Below are 23,279 nucleotides of genomic sequence, written 5' to 3' on the forward strand. Positions count from 1 at the left end.
GCACCACTTGCACACCCGTTCTGGTTCTCACTCTGACACTGACTGATGAAACATTGATCACAGTGAACATGTGTGTGGGAGGTTTTTTACACTCAGTGAGGCAACCGTGTCACACATCAAAGCACATGTTCGGAGATGAGGGGCCAATCTGTACATACATGAGTAGATAGACCAAAAAAGATCTTTATGTCAGAGAGGCGGATATATGGAATATTGTACTAGGAGGCATTGCATATTGTGCCTCAACATGACTTGGCACATCATGTTTCATGAAGGATTTTATTTTAATGACTGATGTGATTTTCTCACTGGGTTGGTGTTGCATCACAGTTAACTGCATACTGCATCATGTGTTGAGATTCTTACGTGTGACACAGTTTGGGTTTAATTAAAACTAGGTCTTGATAATGATGTAGTTATCCATGAGTAATTTAGCGATAGATTTAAACAAATATCAAGTCCCAGTTTAATATTTTAATAAAATGTCATGGAGCAAGAATCCTTGTTTTATCTTCAGATTTTGTTAAAGGAGGCAGCAATTTTCAAGTGTTTCTGGTCTATTTTATACACAGCATGATGCTTACAGGCCCCCTCTTTGCGCAGGCACCAACCAATGGATAAACTTAAGTTGATAAAGGATGATGGCCTCTGCAAAAGTATTGATATATAGGTAGATCTTCAGTGGCATACCCCAGGGTTATTTGTTTTTTTCTGCCATTTATTACAAGACAGAGGAGGAGCATGCAAAGGTTATCGATCCTTGCAGGTTTCTATAAACCAGCTTTTCATATTGGAGCAAAGCAGGGGTATTTTCTCTAAAACCACAACCACTAATTCCTCTCATCTGCTTCTGTCATACCTCCGATGGTTTGGCATTGCCTCCAACTCCCTTTTCTTTTATCAGCCAATTAGTAATTGATGCATCAAACCCTCTGCACCCCACCTCCATAGGATGAACGTTGGTTTTCAAACAATGCTGTTCAGCCTCTGCTACAAGCTTATTACAAAGGTATTTATGTTCGTAGGCTCAATCCACTAAATCCTCCAAGGAGACAGAGTCCAATAAGAAAAATGTTGCTCATAGGAGACCAGTTATGTCAAGTCTGAGAATTGTTATAGTCTCTGTAGGAAAATACGAGCTGCTGACCAACATCAGTGAGCATTTCCCAGTCTCAGGCTGTTTGAAGCTGGTCTACCTTTGATTATGATGAGCTGTGTCTCGTTAATGTTGCCCCCTTCGGTACAAAAGTGGTTTGCACAGGGTTGTGTTCTGCTGACACCAGAGAGCTGAGAGCAGCCCTTTTCACTTTCAGAGAGGGTTTTGAGTACCTGATTGTAGCACCTTGTATTAGGCTCATGAGTGAGTCTGACTTTAGGCTCTTGTTTGGGGGACACAAAACCATCTCTGTCACAGTGAATGTCGTTGTTAAAGGTGAAATAAAAAGTTAGGCAAAGGCCAGATTCATTAGATAAAACAACATTTTTGAGCTGGCATGGAACTCAAGCCATGGAGATGGCTTGGAAATAGGCCAAAAAGGCATGACTCTCTGGGGGTCCTGATTATCAGTCATTCTAAAAAGCCCTTGAAAGGATAGATTTCATCTTGGGTGTGGGTTTTAGCCACCTCTACTCTTGACTTTCTCTTCGCACTATAGCACTGTGGATAAGTCAATAAATTGTAACAGCATGAGGTGTTTGTTAGTTTATATTTCTGTTGATTTTGACACTGTTTAAACTTTTTTTTATATAATAACAAATGAAAATGGAAAGTGTAAATATTGTGTTTGCAGATAAATATAGGTTTATTGCAGCATAGAAAACAGAGAAGATTTCCAATTTATCATAGTTTGGGTAGCTATTACAAACCTAAAAAATATTTCACTTTTTCCTTTTTCAAAACATAAAACCTCAACAGATGTGAATTTCTGAATGGTATCTATTTAACAATTCATTGTCCTTGAACTGATTCATCTGAATCCATTTATAGAGGAACCATAAACCTTCTGCTTTTGCTAAAGCAAAATATCCAAGGTGTTCAAAAACCCCAGGGTGTTGGACTTTTCTGGAGGGATTTTGTATTTTTATTTCTTTACCCTCTACATTACTTGCCGAACTCTCCTTGTTGTGAGTGGCCAGGTTGTTGCACAGTCATTAAGATGCTGCTTTATCAGCATGAGTAAAGCTCTGCTTTAAGGCAAGCAATTAACCTGTCTGAAAATGTCTCCTCTCATTAGCTTACCCCCTCTTCTTACCAGTTAATCAATTTCTCAGTTAGGCTGTTTCTGGAACATAAGGATTTTTTAAATTGTCTCTCGGAGAGTGGTATGATTTTATGTTCCTCTACATTGAACATTACTGCTTGACACTGCTTTATGAGCAGCTGAAGCATTTTAGATGGTAATTATATAAATCCAACTCTGGCATGGTTAAGCTGAGTCAATTGGCTGATCATTGATTCAGGATGTGCCTTTCTCCCGTATCTCTGTGCACAGACAAGAATATTGGATGTGTAATTTTTTTTCAAGCTCATTCAGTAAAACACTCTTTATCCCTATCTGTAAGGACGTGTTTAGCTGCATTTTAACAGTAAATGAAGCAAGGCTGCAACTGCAAAATTCTGATTAGCACAAGGATTTAATTTTGACATATCGTGTAACCTAATTTTCAGGCCATGCCACAAACATTAGTTACACTTATTTTCTGTGTGTCGTGGTGTGGACTACTTACTTGAGTAAATAGGTAAAGTGTTTTTGATCCTGGGATAGTTTGACAGGTTTATAATAAGTTAGGAGACACAACTGGCTCCCTGTTTGCTCTCCTCTGCTGGATGGACTAACTGTTTGACAGCCTGCTGTCAGCTGTTGTCAGATAAAACAACCATTTATTTTGTGGATTCCACAGTCTTTCTCTGATGCTGCATCCAAGCTACACAATGTGGTAGGCATATATTAAAATATAATACATTATTTCTATATTTTAACATATAGTGTAATATAATTTATTCTATAGAAAAAATAAAGACTGTATTTCATTATTACAGATCCTGACTAAAGGAAAGGTTTTGAAGAAAACGAAAAGTGGCCAAAAATAATAGGTCAAAGTATATGTTAATATAGGTTTTTGTCTGTTTAAGAAGTCTTAAACTTACACCATCTGAAGTCAGAAAGTATGCATTTATGTAATTTTACTTATACTAAACATGGGCAATGAAAGAAGTACAAAGCCTTCTGCTTATATGATCTATGAAACCATCTTTTAATTTAATACAATTTCGTATTTTCTTTTTTTCTACATCAGTAAGAAAAAAACATACATAAGAAACATAAATATTATACTATATTATTTCAACATCCACCACACATTTTATTGGAAAAAGAAATATAGGGATTAAGATAATATTATGACATTTTAGTAAAGCTCTTAATAATTCAAAGAATAAAAAAAATACATAAAAATAAGAAACACAAAATGCAGTTACATATTTCTAAAGGGCTACTTGACCTGATACTTCTGATACATTGTCTAGTAAATATACAATTATATATAATTACATTATATATTACATGAGATGGCTTTTATTTTCCCTATTCTGAGGTGATTTTAATATTTCGGATCATAATAGTTTAAAGGGAGTCCAGGCAACTATGTCTGAATAAAAAAGGTGAATGGTATGTGTGGTGGGCATCTGCTACTTTAAATGCCTTTTCTGTAAAAATCAAGGAAAAACAGCCAGTTTAGTTAAATATTAAATATGTCTAATTACCAGTATCATGATAACAATCTGAAGCATAAATTACACCATTCCACACAAGTACATACATGAAGAAAATGTTTTATATTTAACGCGTTGTCTTCGTCAAGAGTTCATATAAACCAATTTATCCTTACTAATCTACAAGACATTTTTATTTCTAAGCTGCAAACCATTATCAAACGGTTTGTAGCTTAAATTCTTATATAAATTTCCCTCTCTCATAAGAATTAAAGCTGATTAAAGACCTGAAAGATATCAAAACATTTATTTGACTCTTGGATGTCAAGCTGAAGGTTATTTCAAATGATCTAATTTAGAAATGTCCTATTTCTAAGTGGGAAGATTATAGTGGGAGAAAAAAAACTTTCAGTATGATGAACCCCCAGAGCATCTCCCAACATTCACATCAGAATCCACTCAGGAAAAGCATAATGTGCCTTTTTGTCTCTAGCATATGCTCTCATTTTCAGCTCACAAGTCTGTCTATCCTGGCAGATAAGTGACGGCTTCCTTTTTTATGTTTTATAGACAAACCTTCTGTTTCAGGACAATGTTTAACCACATACAGCTACTTGAAGGAACACAGAACATATTAATAATGAATAAAAATGTTACAAAGCTTTGCTTGATGATGATGCAAAATAAATATATATTAAGTTGTACAAACAGATTTCAAAGAGTTTAGTTTTTTAAAGGAATTTACCCTCAGGATATAACGGAGCTGCAAAATATATCAAATGAAGTACATAAAATGTGAAGCTAGCCAATTACAGAGAGATCTTTCTCTATTTCAGAGAGTAAAAGGAGAAAAAGGCAAAGAGCATGATAGTCTGTGAGGTAGATATGCCTTTCGCATGGACTTGACTATTGAATCAATATTAAAATATACTTTGTTCAAGTGTTTAAATTTAGCCTCTGATGTATTTTAGTAACATTTTGGAATGACCCAGACAGAGTAATGACTTGAATCTGTTAACCTGAGGAAGGATCTAAAGTTCAGTTGATGGCAAAGGAACCTTCCAGCATCAAAGTATATAAGTACAATAAATGCCAAAGCTTCTCAGTAAATGTAAAAAGGGTTTTTGTTTGTTGCATTTCTAATAAATATTTTTCGACTGACTATTGAGAGACATAAAATTAAGTTTTGACCATTTTTTTGTTAACATCTACATAGATGTATTTTTTAAAATGATACTTTGATAAAAAAGAAAATAAAAAAAAATATCTTAGGTAAAATATCTTTGTCAAACACGCTTCTTTGTTAAATGATTTGAATCTACATCTGTCACATACACACAGGGTGTTCATCAATGACAGGGAAATTCCATCTAAAGGCCTATTGTCATGCAGAATTTGCATGTATTGCATTTGAAATAGTTAAATCCTACAAATATTGCATTAAAATAGTCCTTTGCTTTTGCATGTATTGTATGTTCCGATGAGTTTTTTGATGCAGTTCAAAGTTATGCATCTTGCTGATTCAGTGTTGTCTTATAAAGGACAACTACTCATAAAAGTATAAAAGACACACAAAAAAAAGAGTTTAATGTCCATGTGTATCTAAACCTTACGACTATGCAAAGAGCTAAAAGATGCAAGAGTAAAGCTTGCATCAATTTGTAAAAAAAAAAAAAATAATAATAATAATAATAATAATAATAATAATAATGTAATTTATCCTCATTGTTGAAAATTGTCTTTTTTTTCAAGAACTAGTTTATCTCCAGGTATTTTCACATGAGATTTTAGAATTTATTACATTTGTTAAACAAGATGAAAAGGCATTTAGTGCGATTTACCAGCCTGACTAAAGGAGCTGAGTTGTATTTATAGAGTCTTCAAACACACTGTCTTCTCCTCCCTGATGATTCTACCATCTGTCGCCTGCCGTTTTAAGCCCGCCTCTTATCAACCTACCTGAAGCAATGCTAACATGCACATGTTAAACTAAAGATACACATGTTAAAAAAGACCAGATGCCTTGCAGCAAGGGAGACGTGTTGTAAATGTCACATGGCAGATGGATGGAAAATAAAGAAAAACATCCACACTACATTCATCAAGTACATTCACTTGAAAGCCTTACTGCTTTTCCTTTAGGCTTGTGATACAATCAACATTTAGGTTTTAAATTCCCAACCAGAGAACAAAACTAACAGGAGGAGGCTTCTAAATATCAAATAGTGGGAAAACAGTGCAGCTGTTTGCTGTATGGCAAAAGGAGATTTGTGTTTTGTAACAGTGGTAGACTATCCCTTTGTTGCCAGTTCCAGCATTAAGACTCTGAAAAGTGGCAGTCGTCAGGGTTAAAGCCATAAAAAAAGTCCTTAAGGTCCACTAACTCTTACGTCTTTTAGCAGCAAGTATTGTCTTTAGCTTTTTGTTTTTCTGTGCAGGGCTGAGATGGGTAGATCCAAACAGCCAAACTAAGAAGAAAAGGTCATGAACAGTGAAACAAAGTTTTTCCTCTACTAACTGCAGCATTCTCTGCATTTTCTGTCCTGTTTTCATCAAAACTAGAGTGTAGTGCATTGGGTGCCTTGCTTCTATTAAAACAAAGCTGTTATTTGCTACACATTAAAACGGCTTCTTCACATTGGCAGTTTTTGCAGGGTGCAGTGGCAGAACTCCTATTATGGGCCTCCCATACCAAAAAAAAAAGATTAACTCATAAGAATACATGCAATCAATTCAATTACATATGAAGTATGTATGAAAACTATTTTTTTAAAGTAAAGTTTCCAATACCAAAATATTTCAGTGCGCGTCTAGTCTATATATTGCAGTAATTGTCTTAATAGTTTGTTAACCAAACAAGCATAGGAAAGGATTTTACTTCTACCTTTAATCTCATTTTTATTACATAAATTAGTAAAGTTAAGTCCAGATTCCCTTTTATTACTTCTAAATTAGATGTCATGATATAGTTATCAGTTTCAGGGTCATTACCCACTTATTAAGGACAAACCCACAAAATCAGATAACCTTTTGTGTCAAATGGTGCAACGACCTATGTCTAACAGGAATCAGAAATAAAAACAGCCACAAGAATTATCCCGTCAGAAAAACTGGCCTCAATTTCCTAAACAAGTAAATCTGTGAAAACTGACGAAATGTATGAGAACATATTTTGTAATTTCAACACAACCTTTGGAAAACTATAATGAAACACTTTGAAAAAGCTTAAAGAATTTCAGGTGATCATGCACCACTATAGTGTTTTTAAATCCATTATATTTAATCTATGAGATAAACATTCTGTTCCAAATCATATTTCATACTATGGCTATAGCACTATTAATTATTTTATTTTTTAAAACAACATAGTCAAAACTTTATTTTCCACCAATAACTATTGTATATAATTGTTTGATTACACCAGCCATTTTTTCTCACATTTAAAAACAAGTTTGTATATTCGTAGAATTATCTACTAATATGAACTTTAAACAACTAATTATTTGAATAGAAAATAGTAAATTTACTGAAACCTGACATTTTTCAATGAAAACTTCCAGTTTGAACAAATAGAATGGCAATTAACATTGACATGATAATTAGTCATTTGTTCAGTCATTTCTGTTCATTTAACAGCTTTGATTATAAAAAAAAAAAAAAAAAAAACAACGAAACAATTCCATCTTAATTACACAGGGGACTGAAAGAACTGTTTAATTCTAATCCCTCTGCAAGGTTAGGCTGAAAAATGTGACCTCTAATCCCCCCTCCTGTCCCACTGCACTTGGTACATTCCTGAGTCCAGCATGCATCCTTGAGCTGTGAATGTTTTGGGCTGCTACAGTAGCTGACACTTCTGATTTGCTGTAAGACTCAATGGTGGCCTGTTGATGTGTGCACACGTTCCTGCAGGTATCTGTACATGTTTCCACCTGTCTAAGTGCTTTGTGCCACTCAATCCATCAGCTCATTTATGTGTGGCACTAATTAACAAATAGTAAACCCCATCACTGATAATAAAAGGTTGTTTTTTTTTGCCAAATGAGAGTGATACAGCGTTTATGTTGAATAGGTCAAACTGAATTATTCATATCATGTTGGTTTTTCTAATAGTGGAGTACAATTTGTGTGTAGTCCCATAAACTGCCATATTTTGAATACAAAAAATGTTCTCACTGCAAATTACTAAGCAGGAGGCTAGAATCCCTCCTACGAAGCTCCAACTTGCATGTTGGCGTACAGTTGCCTGGTTACATGTGTAGTTAGAAAGATGGTTTATTCAGTTTTTATCCCCCTCTGTAGAAATAATAGTCGCTGACGGAGAAAGTGAAGAAACCTTGACGTGTTCCATTACATATCACTTGGGATGAACAACAGTAAATATTTAAAGACGCAGGCACAAAGAAGAGCAGAGAAACCATGAAAAGTAACTTAAGCCTCAAGAAGTTGGCTTTAATGGCAGAGAAATGTGAACAAAACAAATGTTTGTTGTTGGAAGGTGAATGATTGAGATGAGTTTTTCTCCAATCAGTAATTGCTGACATAAAAGTTAAACTAATGCATCCCTAATGTATTCGGATTTTTTCCTGCACTAATTTTCTTCTGATGAGGCCCAATCTCCATATTCCTTTTGACTGTTGCTGCTACATCATCACAAGCATTTGTTTGCTTTCAAACCAGTAAAAACGAGCTTCTGTTCCAGGCAGCTGCAAATAAGAGATGAATAAATAATATAATTATTGTCACACTACACTACCAGATTCTAGAAACATACTGATGTGTTAAATAGCTTAAAAAACTCCTTCAACTTCTGTTCAGATGGGCTGCAGCGCTAAAAATAATCCAAATTTAGAAGCAATTCCTCTTGTGGGCTGCCACAGAAAGCATAAAATCTGTGTGGTAAACTATGCTCATCACCTACACAGCATGCAGAGCACTTTGTTGCCCACGAGAAAAAACATTTCTGTGCCTCCTCCTTAGCGCCGACATCTGAAAAAAGTTAAAACAAAAGTCACACTTTAAACCGGACGACCCCCTTCCCCCACTTTGTTACTTTGTCACACTATTCTTTTAGTTGATAAAAGTAATAATAAAGAGAGAGAATTTTTTTTTTCAAATTTAGAATTTTTCATAATTTTTTTTTTGTTTTTTTTCTAAAACAGTTGGATCTGAGTTGAATGGGAGCTCTGTGGTGAAAACTCAAAATCATTACCTTTGTTTCCTTTAGCTAAGGTGCTACTTTGGTATTGGATAAGATGTCAGTAAATATGTATGCTTAGATGTCTGAATTTGTAAGTCAACCAATGTACATATATTTCATTCAATTTCTTTACTTGAAATTTGATATTTTATCTGTTAAAATAACATTTAGAAGTCACAGCTTTTCAAAACTAAAGGTAAATATCACAAATTTAAACACACAAATCACAGATCAATTAGTAAGACTGAGCATTAACAGGTCCGGATCACAAATATATGATTTCGAATCCCTAATTTATGAGTACTAATCTGAAACTTCTGATGAAGCTGTTACCAGTCTGTGACAGCGACGCACCTAAGATATCTTTGCAGGCCAGCAATAGAAGAGAATGAAGAGGAAAACAAAACCATAGATCAAACATCACATTTTTTCTAAAATGTTGCTTTCAACACATACGCAGTATAAGTTCTGTTTTAGTCTTTTACTTCTTGTTAAATGCTGACTTTTAAACAAGTCTTTATGTGCAGTACACCCCACCAATTGATAAGGAACATAGTTTTTGTAGGATTTGTAGATTCATACTCATAATTTTTTGGATTCATGCTTGTATATTTGTGATTTTACTCATATTTGGGCAAAGTGGTAACTTCTGAACATGTATCCTCACAAATAAAACATTCGCTTTGAAATGTATGCAGGAGCCGAAAACAAGAAACTATTACAAATCTAGACATTTGTCCACATTTATTGACTCACATTTACAAATTTAGACAGCTTTTTCAGACATATATTTAATGTAGAGTTATCTTACCTCACTCTCTGCTATCATCCTTGCCATTATCCAATTAAAATATCCGCTTGTGTCCAAGCTTTAACCTCGTAGCGGGTGTTAATATTTCCAAATGAAGGGCTCTTCTCAATGACGGCATCTTTATTTTAACACAAACTTATCCCTCATGTAAGTGTTTTGTTTTAATAGAATGCACCATTCTAACATATTTGTTATGAGTGAATGCATTATTGTTCAGGTGTTGCAGACATTATAACTTCCACCTGGACCCTAAACTCTTAAACAGGATTTTAGTTACTGGAAATATTAGAAAACAACTGTAGAAAGAGAAAGATAAGTAGACATACGACCTATGATTATTACACACTATTTAAGTGAATTGCCCCATTTAAATTGTCCCACTTCAGCTACCAGAGTAATAGCCTCTTATTCCTGTAGTGCAATCTACTACTCAAAACTTCATTCAGATTGTCTGAAATGCACAATCTCTATGCCATGTGTACTTGATTAAAAGCATGCAAGGAATTTTTTCAGGATGCGTAAGTGCGCTGAAGGGAAAGAGAATTGATTTGTGTGTGTTTTACAGCATGGGGGGTGCCTTTGGCGGAAACCTGAGCATTTGAGAGATACAGCGAGGCGGGCAGAATCTATAAATACCACGGCTGAGTGAGCAGGGCTTAAGAAAAAGAAGAGGAAGCTGAAGTGGCTGTCTGTCCTCACTGTCGGCCCTGCCGCTTGGACATGAAAGCTGCTTGGTGCAGTTTTAGATTTCAAATGAGGCAGGAAAACAAATCCATCTGTCACTAGACAACTCATTTAAATGAAGGATGGAACGAGGAGGGATTTTATCAGCTTCATAGTTGGATTAAAGAGGCTAATTTCTAGGTATGAAGGCATTAAAACGGACCATTTTGGGGCCTTTAGATGAAAACCACAACAAACAGTACGTCAAATATAGATGGCAGATCCATTTGTGTCAACATTTTTTCTATTTCCTAGAAGCAACCGTGTTTGGTGCCATGTAGTGTCAAATTCTGCAACATAAATGACGCAGATGTAACAAACAGCTCGGGGCTTTTTCTATTTTTTTGATGGCTCCAACACAACATTCATCATGCATAAAACTGCCGCTCCCTTTCTCTTTCTGTCGCTTATAGTTTTGTGTTGTTGTTTTTTTTTCACATAAATACAGAAATAGCGGAGGGAGGCTACAAGCCAAGATTTATTGGCTGAAACTACAAACTGGACAGCAGATCCCGTTTTATTTCTAAAAGTCCATCCACAGTAGTGTCCATATCTTGAAACCTTAATATCCAGGAATTTTAAGTCAGAGCCCAAAACACAGTGGTGCAAAAAATACTCTAATACCACTAAATAGATTCCAGTAAAATCAGTTGCGTAATTGATAAATACAGTTTCGCCATGTATTAATTATTGTTAGTAAACAGGGGTTTGCAAAATTGTCAATAAGTGTTGAACTTTTCAACATTTTGTCAAATTATCTTATGTGAAAGACCAACGCAAAGTGATATATAACTGCAAAGTAGAAAAATATCAATTGAAGGGGAACATAGGTATACAAACTTATAAAAAGTTTGCATATCTGAACCTTCATACCAGTGGCGGTTCTAGATTCACCTGGGGAGCCGCAGTGGGGCCAGTGTTTCTTTATGGGGACGCAGAACAAAAGAATAACAAACACATGCAAAAAAAAAAGCAGGGTAACACCACATTGTTTAATAATAATAATAATAATAATAGAATCAAAAAAACCAAGGTTGTAGACTCCTAATCGAATAGATGAGAACTGTGATCTTTTCTTAATACGGCGGAAACTTTAAGCTGACAGTAAATTCAAAATAACTCTTAAAGTAGATAGATGAAACATTAAATTGGTTCAAGGGACGAATCAGTTCTAGTTTCTTTAGCTAGTGTATGTCATCATAAGAAATTGATTTGGTATTACACAGCTAAAACAGATCTATATGTATTTAATTGTAATAAAGTAAAATAAGTGTATATGCCCTTAATTTGAGCAAGCAAATAATATGATCTACAAATAGAATGAGCAGTTTTTCTTTTAAAATGAAACAAAATCAATTTTATGCATTTGAAATAATATAATGAAGACTTTTTTTTCTTATTTTAAACACAAGTCATCTTATTGATCTGCAAATTGTCTTAACTCTTCAAGTCAAGAAAACAAATACGCTTTATAAAATATATAATTCTGTTTAAATGTTTTTAGCAGAGGGGCAATAATAGTGACTAGTTTTACAGGGGCACTGGCCCCTGGCCACTGTTTAGTACCGCCCATGTTCAAGACGAATGTCTGCAATAAGGACTTCCGTGAAATATCTCTGATTATTCTTCCTCCACCTGTGAAGACACAGGGTTCACTATTCTGGGAGATATTCATTTTGTTGAATGCTTCAAATCCAGATCTAAATCTTGGCCAAGATTTAAAACATAAAAGTATTAAAATACAACAAAAGACAAAATTCAGTCTCTTGAAGTGCAAAGCTGGAGTCAGATAATTGAAGCTTTAATTCTAAAATATTCTTTATCCAAAGAAAACTACACTTGGCATTTTTATTTGTAAAAAAAGAAAAATAATTACCAAAGAATATGTATCTTTTTCCTTCCCATTAATAGGCCTACTGCACTTTGAATTGCTGATGTGTTAAAATGAACAATTATATGGAATAAACCCAGAATCCAGAGGCACAGCTTAATATGTCTACATGTGATGTGTAGATGAAACTGCTGTTTAGTAAATGAAACTTAAATCTGTGGTTGATGATTTCTATATTTCCATATGAAAAAGCCTGGCTCCTTGCTGCTTATCACTGCTACTGCAGATGTTTAAATAGAGCCTGTTAGCGCTCTAATTCTAAATGATTCTGAAAGCACTTCAATTTGGTTTAATGCTTTAGAAATTGCAGCAAAATTATGTTTTAAAAAGTCTTTGAAATGTGAGGCCAGATAAGAGATGTGATGACTTAATTAGTATAAATCTGAACCCTAACACCATTTGCATGGAGAAATTGGCTTCATTTAGTCAAATCTCAAGCTTCAGTTGAATCCCAAAGTCACGAGTTGCTTTTGAAAGAGGATCTGCTTTACATTTGAATCAGCACTGTGTTTTTAGTGTCACCTGACAGAGTTAATACACCTCCACCTCATCTGCACCTCTATAAATGGAAGCACATTTACTGTCATGCAATATTATGCTTTTGTAAAATGAAAGCAGATGACTTACCGACGACATATTCATCCAAATGACCAAAAAAAGAAAACAATAGTATCTGCAATTGCATGGTTTCTATTATGGTTTGTCAGTAAAAACAGGTGCACAATCTTAAACACATGTTAACACTCTTGCAACCCCCCTTCCTGTGGCTTCTGCTTCCTGCATTTGCTGCACACAAAACCAGCTGAAAACAGCTACAATACAGCACATGAGAACAGACAACGTGAGCAGACGAAGTTAAACATACTGTACTGTTTACTTCCTTTTTTTCCTGATGGCTGGAAATAATGCAGCACCCACCACATCACGCACAACCTCAGGTACTCCAATATTTAATCCTAAACTCGTATAACCATTTTATAATGTTAGATTAACTGAAATGTTTCTTTTGCGTCAAAAAATCTCCTTCCTCTGTTTCAGTTCGGTTCAAATTCTTCGGATCGTTTTCTTTTCTTCCATCTTCTCCTCTTTAATCAGGCTGATTTGTTTTGACATCATCTGCTGTGACTAAAACAATGCAGCCCAGTCTCTCTGAATCACCCTCAGATGTGTATTCCTCAGTGAACACGTGTTCACAACTGCGCACGTGACTCATGTCATACAAGTCGATAACACTGTCAAGTGAGCCAGTGATGATGAGGAGGAGGCGGTTACAACAATTTGTATAAATTAGAAATAGACACATGAAGACAGCTGCGGCCCAGCTACATCTGCAGAAATTCTTGGACCTTGGAGAAACGCTTACTTGTGCTCTTATTTGAAATTCATCAGCACAAACTTTAGGCTAAATAGGTGGAAACTAAAAATAGCTCCTGTGACCAGAGCACGATGTGTAGGAGGATGTACGTAGCTGTGTGGTTTGTGATGCTGCTAAGGCAAAAGGAAGGAAGGAGGGAATAAGTACATGAAGCTCGCTGTTAATATTAGAAATGAAAGTTTAAATATGGTTTGTCAAGAACTAACATGATCTTATCATGAGGTGCTGATAGATAAAAGGCTTTGGAGTGGAGTTAAAATGCTACATTTTAGCAGTATTATTATGGTCTGTATTTTTATGGGTGACATTTATTAACCTTTTGTTTCTGCTTTTTTTCCAAAAGATTAACAAAAATAGCGCCAGATTTCAATCAAAATACTGTATGTCTTCATCTGCTGAAACAGTTTTCATAAGACGTTGTGTACAGACAGGCTATACTCTCTGTTTTGATACGACTCTTTAGAATCTAAAGAGTCCTGTTTACACCTCAAAATCTGAGAAAAATTGGCTGATCATACCTGAATCTAACCTTACACTCAAAGCCGGATTATCACGAGATCTGAGTTTTCAGTCTCACAACAAATCCATCTTGAAATAATCGCTAATACTTCCGTCTCGTAACCACCAGCAGGTTGGACCAAAGGCACGCCAGCAGTGTTTTTCGGAGCGGAACAGGAATGACGACAGTCAGAAGGGCCTTGCCAGGGCATTGCAAACATGGCTACGCTGGAGGACTTATCTGTCGTTACCCCAACTGACTCGGTTTTGGCTAAAATAGCAACAGTTTCTCGTTTAAAAAAGGAGCAAAGGGAAGCACTTTGTGCATTTGTAGAAGGGAAAGATATCTGTTCTTTTTTTCTGACGGGATTTGGAAAAAGTTTGATTTATCAGCTTATTCCTCTAGTTGTGAAAACACTCAAGAAGCTAAATCCTATTGTGATCGCCGTGACCCCATCTGTGCCTCTCATGGACGACCAAGACAAAACCTTTGTCACTGAAATTTGGCTGAAAGTGTATTATGGAAGGCGGGTACTAGCTTGCACGTCACCCAATCAGATCCAAGAAGAGCTGATTGGGTGACATGCAGACTGAACATCAGCCATCCCAGATTCATACCATAGAACTCAACTCAGTTCTACACATATTAATCTGACTACATCCAGGTTAAGCTGAACCAATAGAAACAAAAAAAAAAACTTTTATACTACCCCAATCATCAGTAACAACATATTACTATAAACTGTTAAAACCTGCTTAGCCTTTTGTTTTGCTTTATTGATGTTGCATCAAACAATTAATAACAGCCACAGCATAACTTTTGGCTTTAATGCGAGACAAGAGGATGTGGTGCAGACTGGCAGACAAATAAATAGAAGTTTGAATTTAGTCGGCATGAACAAAGACCTGAGTAAATAGTCGGTGAAGGAAAGTAATGGATTGAGAATTACATTACAGACAAATAAGATCAAACCCAGAATCCAACTCTACTGTTATTACTGTCTGTCTACAAGCCCTAATTATAAATAACCACACTGGTCTCTTTTTCCATTATGCCTTCTCTTTCCGCTGCTACTAACCCTGCACAATGCTTGACAGTCTTAACAAAGCTTCCCTGAGGCCCTTAATCTAATAGAGCAGTCTCTGTGAGCCACACACACCGACGCACCAGCCAAGCAGGACAGAGTCATGGAGAAAAGACGAGGGACAAACATGAAACATCAGATGAATGAGATAAATTGGACGCTGGGTAAGAAGTGACAGAGAGAAAGAAGAGCGCTATTCTCTGAGGAACTCTGGTGGGGGATCTTATGGGGGCTCATTATTTGGTTTTGTGTGTTTCCATCTGCTGCTACAGCCCACGGTCGATCAGGACTCTGTCCTACGTCAGGGTGTTCAGTCTCTGATGCTGCAGTAGGAGAGAGGAGGACACTGTAGAATGGAAATGCACATGGCTCCAGGTTACCTCTATATTCTGAAATCTTTTGGTCCATTCTAAATCAGGATAATGTATGGGTCTTATAATGTTCTTTTATATACACACCATTTAAAGAGCACAGTGAGTGGGTGGTCTTACGTAAAGCTAGTCTGTCAGAGAAAAGTTGAGAGAGAAAAAGTGACATCCCATCCAAGACTCCAGGCTGCATCAGTGCCGACGCTCACGACTGGCACAGTCATGCTTCCATCGTGTCACAAAGCATTAGGGAGAGTAAATCCCTCCTCCCACTCCCATTAGTTACTTAGCCCTATGCTTAATTTCTCAACTAAATTTATCAATAATAATATGCACCACTTTAATTTAAAAGGGGAAAAAACACAAATGCAATAATATAATTAATAGTTTTCTTAAAAGATTTATGTATTAAAATACAAAACTGTGCTTTGCAAACATATTTAGCTCATTTTACTCTTATAGCCCTTCATGAAATCCAGTCCAGCCAATTTCCTTTTGATCCCACCCGATTTGTAAATAGGGCTTCTGTGTAGAAAGTGTAATCTCAATGTGTATCTTCTGTGAAAGACTCAGTGATTTTTTGGAGAAAAGTGAACAACAGCTTATTGGGTGGTAGCCAATAGATGAGGAGTAGTTATTGAAAATTTTAAATCAGAGTGCTGTTAAAATCACTCAAGAAAGGACAGAGAATGGTAGAGCCTCACACCAACTGACAGGCTGTATAAAGTGAGCATTATTCAGAGAAGCAGCCAAAGGGTTCATGGTAACTTTGGAGAAGCTGCAGATATCTGCAGCTCAGGTGAAGGAAACACTTTGTTGCTTTCTTAAACTAACCTGTATGGAAAGGTTAGGTTAAAAAGAAATCCATAAGAAGTCCCATGTGCAGCGTGCAATAAACTATGCAGGAAAATATTAGACTTGTATGCAAAATAACTTGTGAGGTACAACTAAAACACATCCCACTGAACACACCATAAAGCCAAAGCAAAGCATATTTTTACATTCCAGTGGGCTAATCAAAGCCCCTCCCATATTTAATTCAATTCGATTCAGTTTATTTCTATAGCGCCAATTCACAACATACGCCATCTCAAGGCACTTTACAGTTCACCAGATCGTACAGTCAAATTGATTTAAAGTTTTCTATCCAAGGAAAATCAGTTGATTGCATCGACTCATTGACTCGAATGCAATCCCTCACACTAAGCATGCTTGTAGCGACAGTGGAGAGGAAAAACTCAATTTTTAACAGGAAGAAACCTCCAACAGAACCAGGCTCAGTGTGATGTACAGTACTGGTAGACAACTCTGATCTGAAGGCTAATGTGTATCCAGGGCCTGTTAAACCTCCTCAGTAGATGTCTGTGCTGCTCAACAGCACAGACAGAGTTTTGATGTTTCCGCCCCTCAGAGGAAAAGCACAGCAGGATCTTGTTCTTGGTTTATGTGTTTGCTGCAGCGAGGGTTACTCATTCCAGATGGCAGTCAGAGTGGTCCCTCCTGTGCAGCCAGCAGTAGATGAATTAGAGAATATCTGAAAGCTTCACATTGTTCTGCTTCATTAACGACTGACCTCAACTCAAAAAATCTGAATTCCTGAATCTTCCTCTGAGTAATGAAAGATGTTTAAATAACACAACAAGTTTTCCTGTTTCCCCCAGTTTGAGTGAGCTGCACTATGATGATATTTTATTTTCTTCTAGGTGATACATGTTAGAAATAGTTGACTTGCATGACTTCTCTTTTGCTTCCAGTGGAGCTGGATGCTGAGCACTCACAGAAAGTCCCTGGAGCCGAACAGGGAGGGGTGCCAACGCCCCAGGTGAAGCTGAAAGAGAGACAGAAGTTCTTTGAGGAGGCATTTCAACAAGACATGGAGCAGTACCTGTCTACGGGTTACCTGCAGATCACTGAGAGGAGAGGTGAGAAGAAAAAAGAATTCATCATTTATGCTCTGCTGCAAACTGTTGTTTGACTTTGTCTACATTATTTTTGAAGACTGTCATCATACCATATGAATATATAGTCTTGCTGTAGGACTGCAATAGAATCATACTGCTGTTTACACTAAATTTGTCTACCAAAAGTCAGATTAAATTCCCAAAATGCAGAAGCTCGAAGCCTCAAAGATCCGGAGTTAAAGGATGTTGCAGACTCTGTTGTGGTTGGGAATGTGATTTTTCTCCTCTCTCTTTTGCTCATTTATCCTCCTCCGTTAATCCTCTGGAACTGCTTTATGAACGAAGATTGTGGAGCAGCGTGGAAAGAGAGATGGAGCCGGAGGAGAGAGACTTAGGGATAAAGGACGGAGGAAATCTGTGGGGTTTAGGTTTTTCACTGTCACTCAAAAGCTGCTTGTTGTTAGTAAAGTGCTTCTTTTCATCTAATCGAAATCTAAGCAAACTGCCTTGAAAGAATTTAAGAAAATAAAGGTGAGGTTTATCTAACTAAACAATAATTCTTTGCTACCAATTTAAACATATAAGATACATTGTCATCCATACTAAGTACTAAGGGGAGTATCTAATAGACCATAAAAAAGAAGCACAAAATTGAGCAGTGGAGTAAAAAAAAACAAAAATTAGTTAAACATGTTTCTTTTCCAAATCAAAGATCCACAAAAAGAATGGTCGGCATGTCTGTTCACCCCCCTCTACTCTGATGCCCCTAAGTTGCCCAAATGTGGAACTTTGAGTCTGTGAAGCTGATATGGAAGGAACCCTGTTCAAACCGGATGCAATAACCCAGAGAGCCACCAGAAACAAGACTTTTTTTCTTTGTCGTACAACAAACAGACAGATTTATTCTGTAGAAAATGACAGCCCATTCCAGCAGGAGAACGCTTTCAGGGAAGGTCGTATCGAGGCTAACAGAGGTGTGTGCTGCGGGCTATCTCATGGAAAAGATGTATTCAGTGGAGAGAAACAAAACCTTTTCAACATTACAAATCGTCCTGGTTTTTATCCATGCTCCAGTGCTGGGAACTCTGCAGGGTGGAATCTATCATCCATATACCAGATACTAAGCATCTATTAGGATGAATTAGATGTGTTTCTTTTAACAAATGCTTAATAAGAAACCCCATATTGGTGAAGAATGGAGTAAAGGAAGACAATATGCATGCAGTAGTGATTTGAATTCATCCAGTGTGGCATTCTATGGTGTAATAACTGTGTGTTTGTGCTACAGTTTAAAGGGCAGGAGACTTTAGGCAGCCTCTATTGAAAATAACACCCCCACTCTTTTTCTTTCTTGTTCCCCCTCTCCTTTTTTACTCTTTTCTCTCCCTGTGCTGCCCTCTTCTATTCTCCTCCTTTTCCTTGAGGTAATGGCATCTTCTATCACTCCTGTTGTAACAGCCAATCATCTCGCTTCTTCCTCCTGTGCTCACAACTCCCAACTCCGCTACCCCCCCCGCTGCCTTCCTACCCTGCTAACTGCACCCCACCCCATCCTACCAGTGCAAGCACTTGGTGTTTGTGATGCATGCAGCTAAACCATTATAAAAACCTGATGGGTAAGGGGGGGGGGGCTTTGCACTCCTGCAAGGTGGTGAATCCCAGAGAAAATTATCTGTAAAGAATGATTCTATGTTCAATTTCACATATGTCTGTTAGTTTTATATGTTTTACCAGAATCTATTATCCCTTCCAGGCAGTTCACACATCATATTAATGACTCTGCTAATCTGCTAAAGTCACAGCTTTGAATATTTCAGGACTTTGTCATAATTTGTCACCTTCACTGCCTTATTCTGAGCTATTCTCCACAGAAGCTCACTAAGTCACAGTGCAAAAACTAAAATCTATGTTTTTTTCAGCATTCCCTGCTGTTATTTGGATTGCTGAAAACATTCAGCCAGATAGCAGAGGATACACAGATGAAGCCTGGACATAAATTGATAAGCAATTACATCTTTGATGTGATAATAACTCTTTATAGCTGCTTCAGTGTAGCAGTATTAAAACAAGCTCCGAGAAAAGCTTTCTTTCATATAATTGCATTGTTTTAATAATGTTTATTTTATACATTGGAAGAGAAGCTTGATTCTAACCACTATTGCAAACAATAAGTACATATTTTTTGTTCCTTAACTACTTACTGTTAATTGCATGTCTGGAAATGTTTGGAAATGTGCATGCATGGCCAACATTTTGGATTGCACATGGTGTAGAAATCTCCTAAAGTTCTTAGCTTTGGGAACCTTAAGTTGACCTCATGGCTAATCTAAGTGGAATCAAAGCAGGGCTGGGATCAAATTAAAACACTTAAAACAGCTCTGGTCATTTCAGACTGGTGGCGGCAGACGCTGTTTTTTGCACTTTTGACCATCCATTAATTTTGGATTAAATGTCTGCTCTAGGGAAACCTTTAGGGTTCCTAAGCCTCCAGAGAAGTTTTTTTTCTGTGTACATGTTTAAACCAGAGAATAGACTAAAAAGAAATAGAATTCACCGAATTTATTCCATGTTTAAAGTCTATCCATCTTTCTGTCTAACCATTTATCCATCCATCCATCTTTTAACTAATACTTGGTTTAACATGAAAATGTGGTAACCCTAATCTTGGTCCATTTTCTATGAACAATAATATTCCAATAGAATTTTATATTCCTAAATCCAACATTTTCTAATGAAAACAGTTTAGAAGGAAAAGAAAATAATTTTGAAGCTAATAAAATGTCATCCGTATGAATTGCTTCTTCATGGTCTATGTTTGTCACCATTTTCAATGTATCAAGTAGCCACTCTGGTAACAAGCCATTATCCTACTTGTTCTCATCTTAAAAAAAAACACCCTACACAGCATCACACATGTAAATCTATTTACTGCACGATTGCATTTGGCTTCCAGTATATTCGTTATTTTAATAAATCATACATGTTTTCCCATTTTAAACACTATTTAGCTTTTGTGTGCCTTCTGCATTAGTTTTTGTGGAGTAAACTTAGAGCTAAGCTCTTTTCTTCCTGGACTCCTTGCTACTGAATTCTCTCTCCTCTGATGGCTGCAGATGTCTGACTGTGGTCTGTTGTGTTCAGAGCCAATAGGCAGCATGTCATCCATGGAGGTGAACGTGGACATGCTGGAGCAGATGGATCTGATGGACATGTCTGATCATGAGGCTTTGGATGTGTTCCTGCACTCTGGGGGAGAGGACAACAGCGCCGCCTCACCCGTCACAGGTAAACAGTACAACTTGGAGACTTTACAGGAGTTGTCTAAATATTTCGAAATTATGCTACAGTATAAACTATGTGTTGCTCTCATATACCACAATGCAACACACTCGTAAACATTTCCTTTTTAACATTTGATCAAACTTTAGGTATTTTAATTGTTTTGTGATGGACAAATAAAAAGCATTAGTTTTCAAAAACCATTTTCAACATCAGTTTATCAGATCTTGACTTTGACTAGGCCTAAATTGTAAGGTGATGGTGGTGGCTCCAGGCTTTTGAAGGATCTAAAATATGTTACTCATCATATAAAACTTTGTTTTGTGTTTTTTTTTTTTTTTTTTTAATCTGAGCACTTTCCTCTTCATGTGTGTTCTCTGTCTGCTTTATGACTTTTGGCAGATTTCTCATATTAATGCTCCCCTGACTCAGCCGATCAGTTAGGTCAGGCATGCCCAAAGTCGGTCCTCGAGGGCCACTGTCCTGCAGGTTTTAGAGGTTTCTCTGCTTTAGCACAGCTGATTCTGATGATTGCAGTTCAGCAAAAGCCTGTTAATCAGATATCAATGTAAATCAACTGTGCTGAAGCAGGGAAACCTCTAAAACCTGCAGGACAGCGGCCCGCGAGGACCGACTTTGGGCATGCCTGAGTTAGGTGGTCAGCCATACATTGGTAGAATTAGTCTTGTACTAAATTCTTTGTATTTTTGGATAAGAACTTGAACACTCTGTGGGATATGTATTTTTTTTTTTTTTTTCATTAACCAATTAGGCGTCCTGTGGAGATAAATTGTTTGCAGTCGATTTCATGTTTCAGTAGCATAGTAAAAAGGATCCTAATACAAACACTCACTATACTAAGTATTTTTAGGATGAACCCATTTCTGTTAAAAGAATTACATAAAATATTATAAAGATGTTGCTCTACGCTGACAAAATGGAAGATAATTTAGGTAGAATGAACTGTTTTTATATCCCTTCTTCAGGTTGAAAGTGAATAATGCTGATTACTCCAATAAAATTTTAAATGTCTGAATTGTTTAAAGAGGAAACGTCTCCTATTCATTCTGCAGGAGTTTCTGGACTGTCACAGCTTACGTATTTAAATCTTTCTATCATCCTCAAGGTCCAGATGTGGAGTCCTTTACAACCGAGATCAGCCTACAGGTTCCCACTCAGGCCGAACTCCGACACAAGCTTTCGTCGCTGTCATCCACCTGCACAGATTCAGCCAGCCAGGACACTGAGGCCGGGGAGGATGATGAGGAGGAGGAGGAGGCAGAGCAGGGAGGAGGGGGTGTTGTAGGAGGAGGAAGGAGAAGAAAGGCCCCTGTAGTAGTGACCCTGGATGAAGAGGAGGTCCATGCAGACACTGCATTAGTAGAGAGAGAGGATGATCAGAGCAATCGAGACTGTGAGGAGAGGAGGCAGCAGGTTTGAGGAAAGTTGGACTCGGTTTGAAGGGTAAACCCTCACAGCTGCCAAATCAAACTTAGATATATATTCTATTCTATGGCTCTTTTTCCCAAGAAAATGTTCATTTCCTGCACAAGGTAACACTGAGGTTGCACTAACTGCCACATAAACTTGCCTTAAGAGACCAGTTCAATCGGATTTAATATTTTTAAAGATGTTTTTGCCCCCGTTCAAAAAAATAATCGGGTTTTTCAGACAACCAGAATCAGTTTTTTTTGTTAGCATTTCTGCATAATCTTGACAAGTCCTAAAAAGGATGAGAGTTTCTCTAATTCTTTTTTTAGGTTTTAAAAACAAGTTGTTGGAATTCCAATACATGGACTTTTTAACTATTGCATAACTTGTTTTAGTAAATCAATTAGAAAACTCCTACAGACTAAAGACCAGAAGATTTAAAGAAAAAAATCAATCTCCATCACATAAATGCCATCTACTAAACGATATCTATACTGTCAGAGTATGATCTCAGTAATCCGTCTGGGTTTATTTTGCACCATTTATTGTATCAGTGGCATGGATGAAATCATAAGATCCGTCTGGGGGATTTAGAAGATCCTTTTAAAGTTGCAATTTATAAATGTTCTGCTGCAGTTTTTACTTCCACTAAATGTTATTTAATATGCTTGGATCCAGCACTATTTAAACCATTACCATATCTATCAATTATATTGAGAGAGACAGAGAGGGAGGGGGTTGGTTGGGGGTTAAAACATTTCTGTGTGAAATATAGGTTTTTATTGGTCTTATCTAATATTACAATCTTCAGAAGTTCTATTTTGGGTTTTCATTAGCTGTAAATAATAGTGAGGACAGTAGTAAACAAAATTAATATCTCTCTGACAGGAAACTATATTATAGTTTAACATAATCATTTTTTTATTTATATTTTTTTTCAGATGCAACTAGTTTTAGATTATATTGTTTCTGATTTGCTACCCTTACAAATTCAGTTCATTATTT

At 36.7% G+C, this 23,279-nt stretch overlaps 1 protein-coding gene across 3 annotated transcripts in view; it reads left to right on the top strand.

Moving 5' to 3' along the window:
• dtnbp1 (dystrobrevin binding protein 1) overlaps positions 1 to 22,721 on the top strand; it is a 53,574-nt gene extending 30,853 nt beyond the window's left edge. Inside the window, exons 1-4 of one of the 3 annotated variants that reach the window (XM_015379609.1) lie at positions 13,171 to 13,275; positions 17,418 to 17,585; positions 20,706 to 20,849; positions 21,970 to 22,721. In XM_015379609.1, the coding sequence (XP_015235095.1) occupies positions 13,230 to 13,275; positions 17,418 to 17,585; positions 20,706 to 20,849; positions 21,970 to 22,283 (672 nt within the window). In that variant the 5' untranslated portion in view covers positions 13,171 to 13,229 and the 3' untranslated portion in view covers positions 22,284 to 22,721. Of the gene's footprint in view, positions 1 to 13,170; positions 13,276 to 17,417; positions 17,586 to 20,705; positions 20,850 to 21,969 lie in introns of those variants that run through there. The other 2 variants (XM_015379608.1, XM_015379610.1) reach the window with 2 other exon arrangements.
• The last annotated feature ends 558 nt before the right edge of the window (positions 22,722 to 23,279 follow it).

Source organism: Cyprinodon variegatus, unplaced genomic scaffold (assembly GCF_000732505.1).
Source record: "Cyprinodon variegatus isolate N-32 unplaced genomic scaffold, C_variegatus-1.0 Scaffold196, whole genome shotgun sequence".
Lineage (NCBI taxonomy): Eukaryota > Metazoa > Chordata > Actinopteri > Cyprinodontiformes > Cyprinodontidae > Cyprinodon > Cyprinodon variegatus.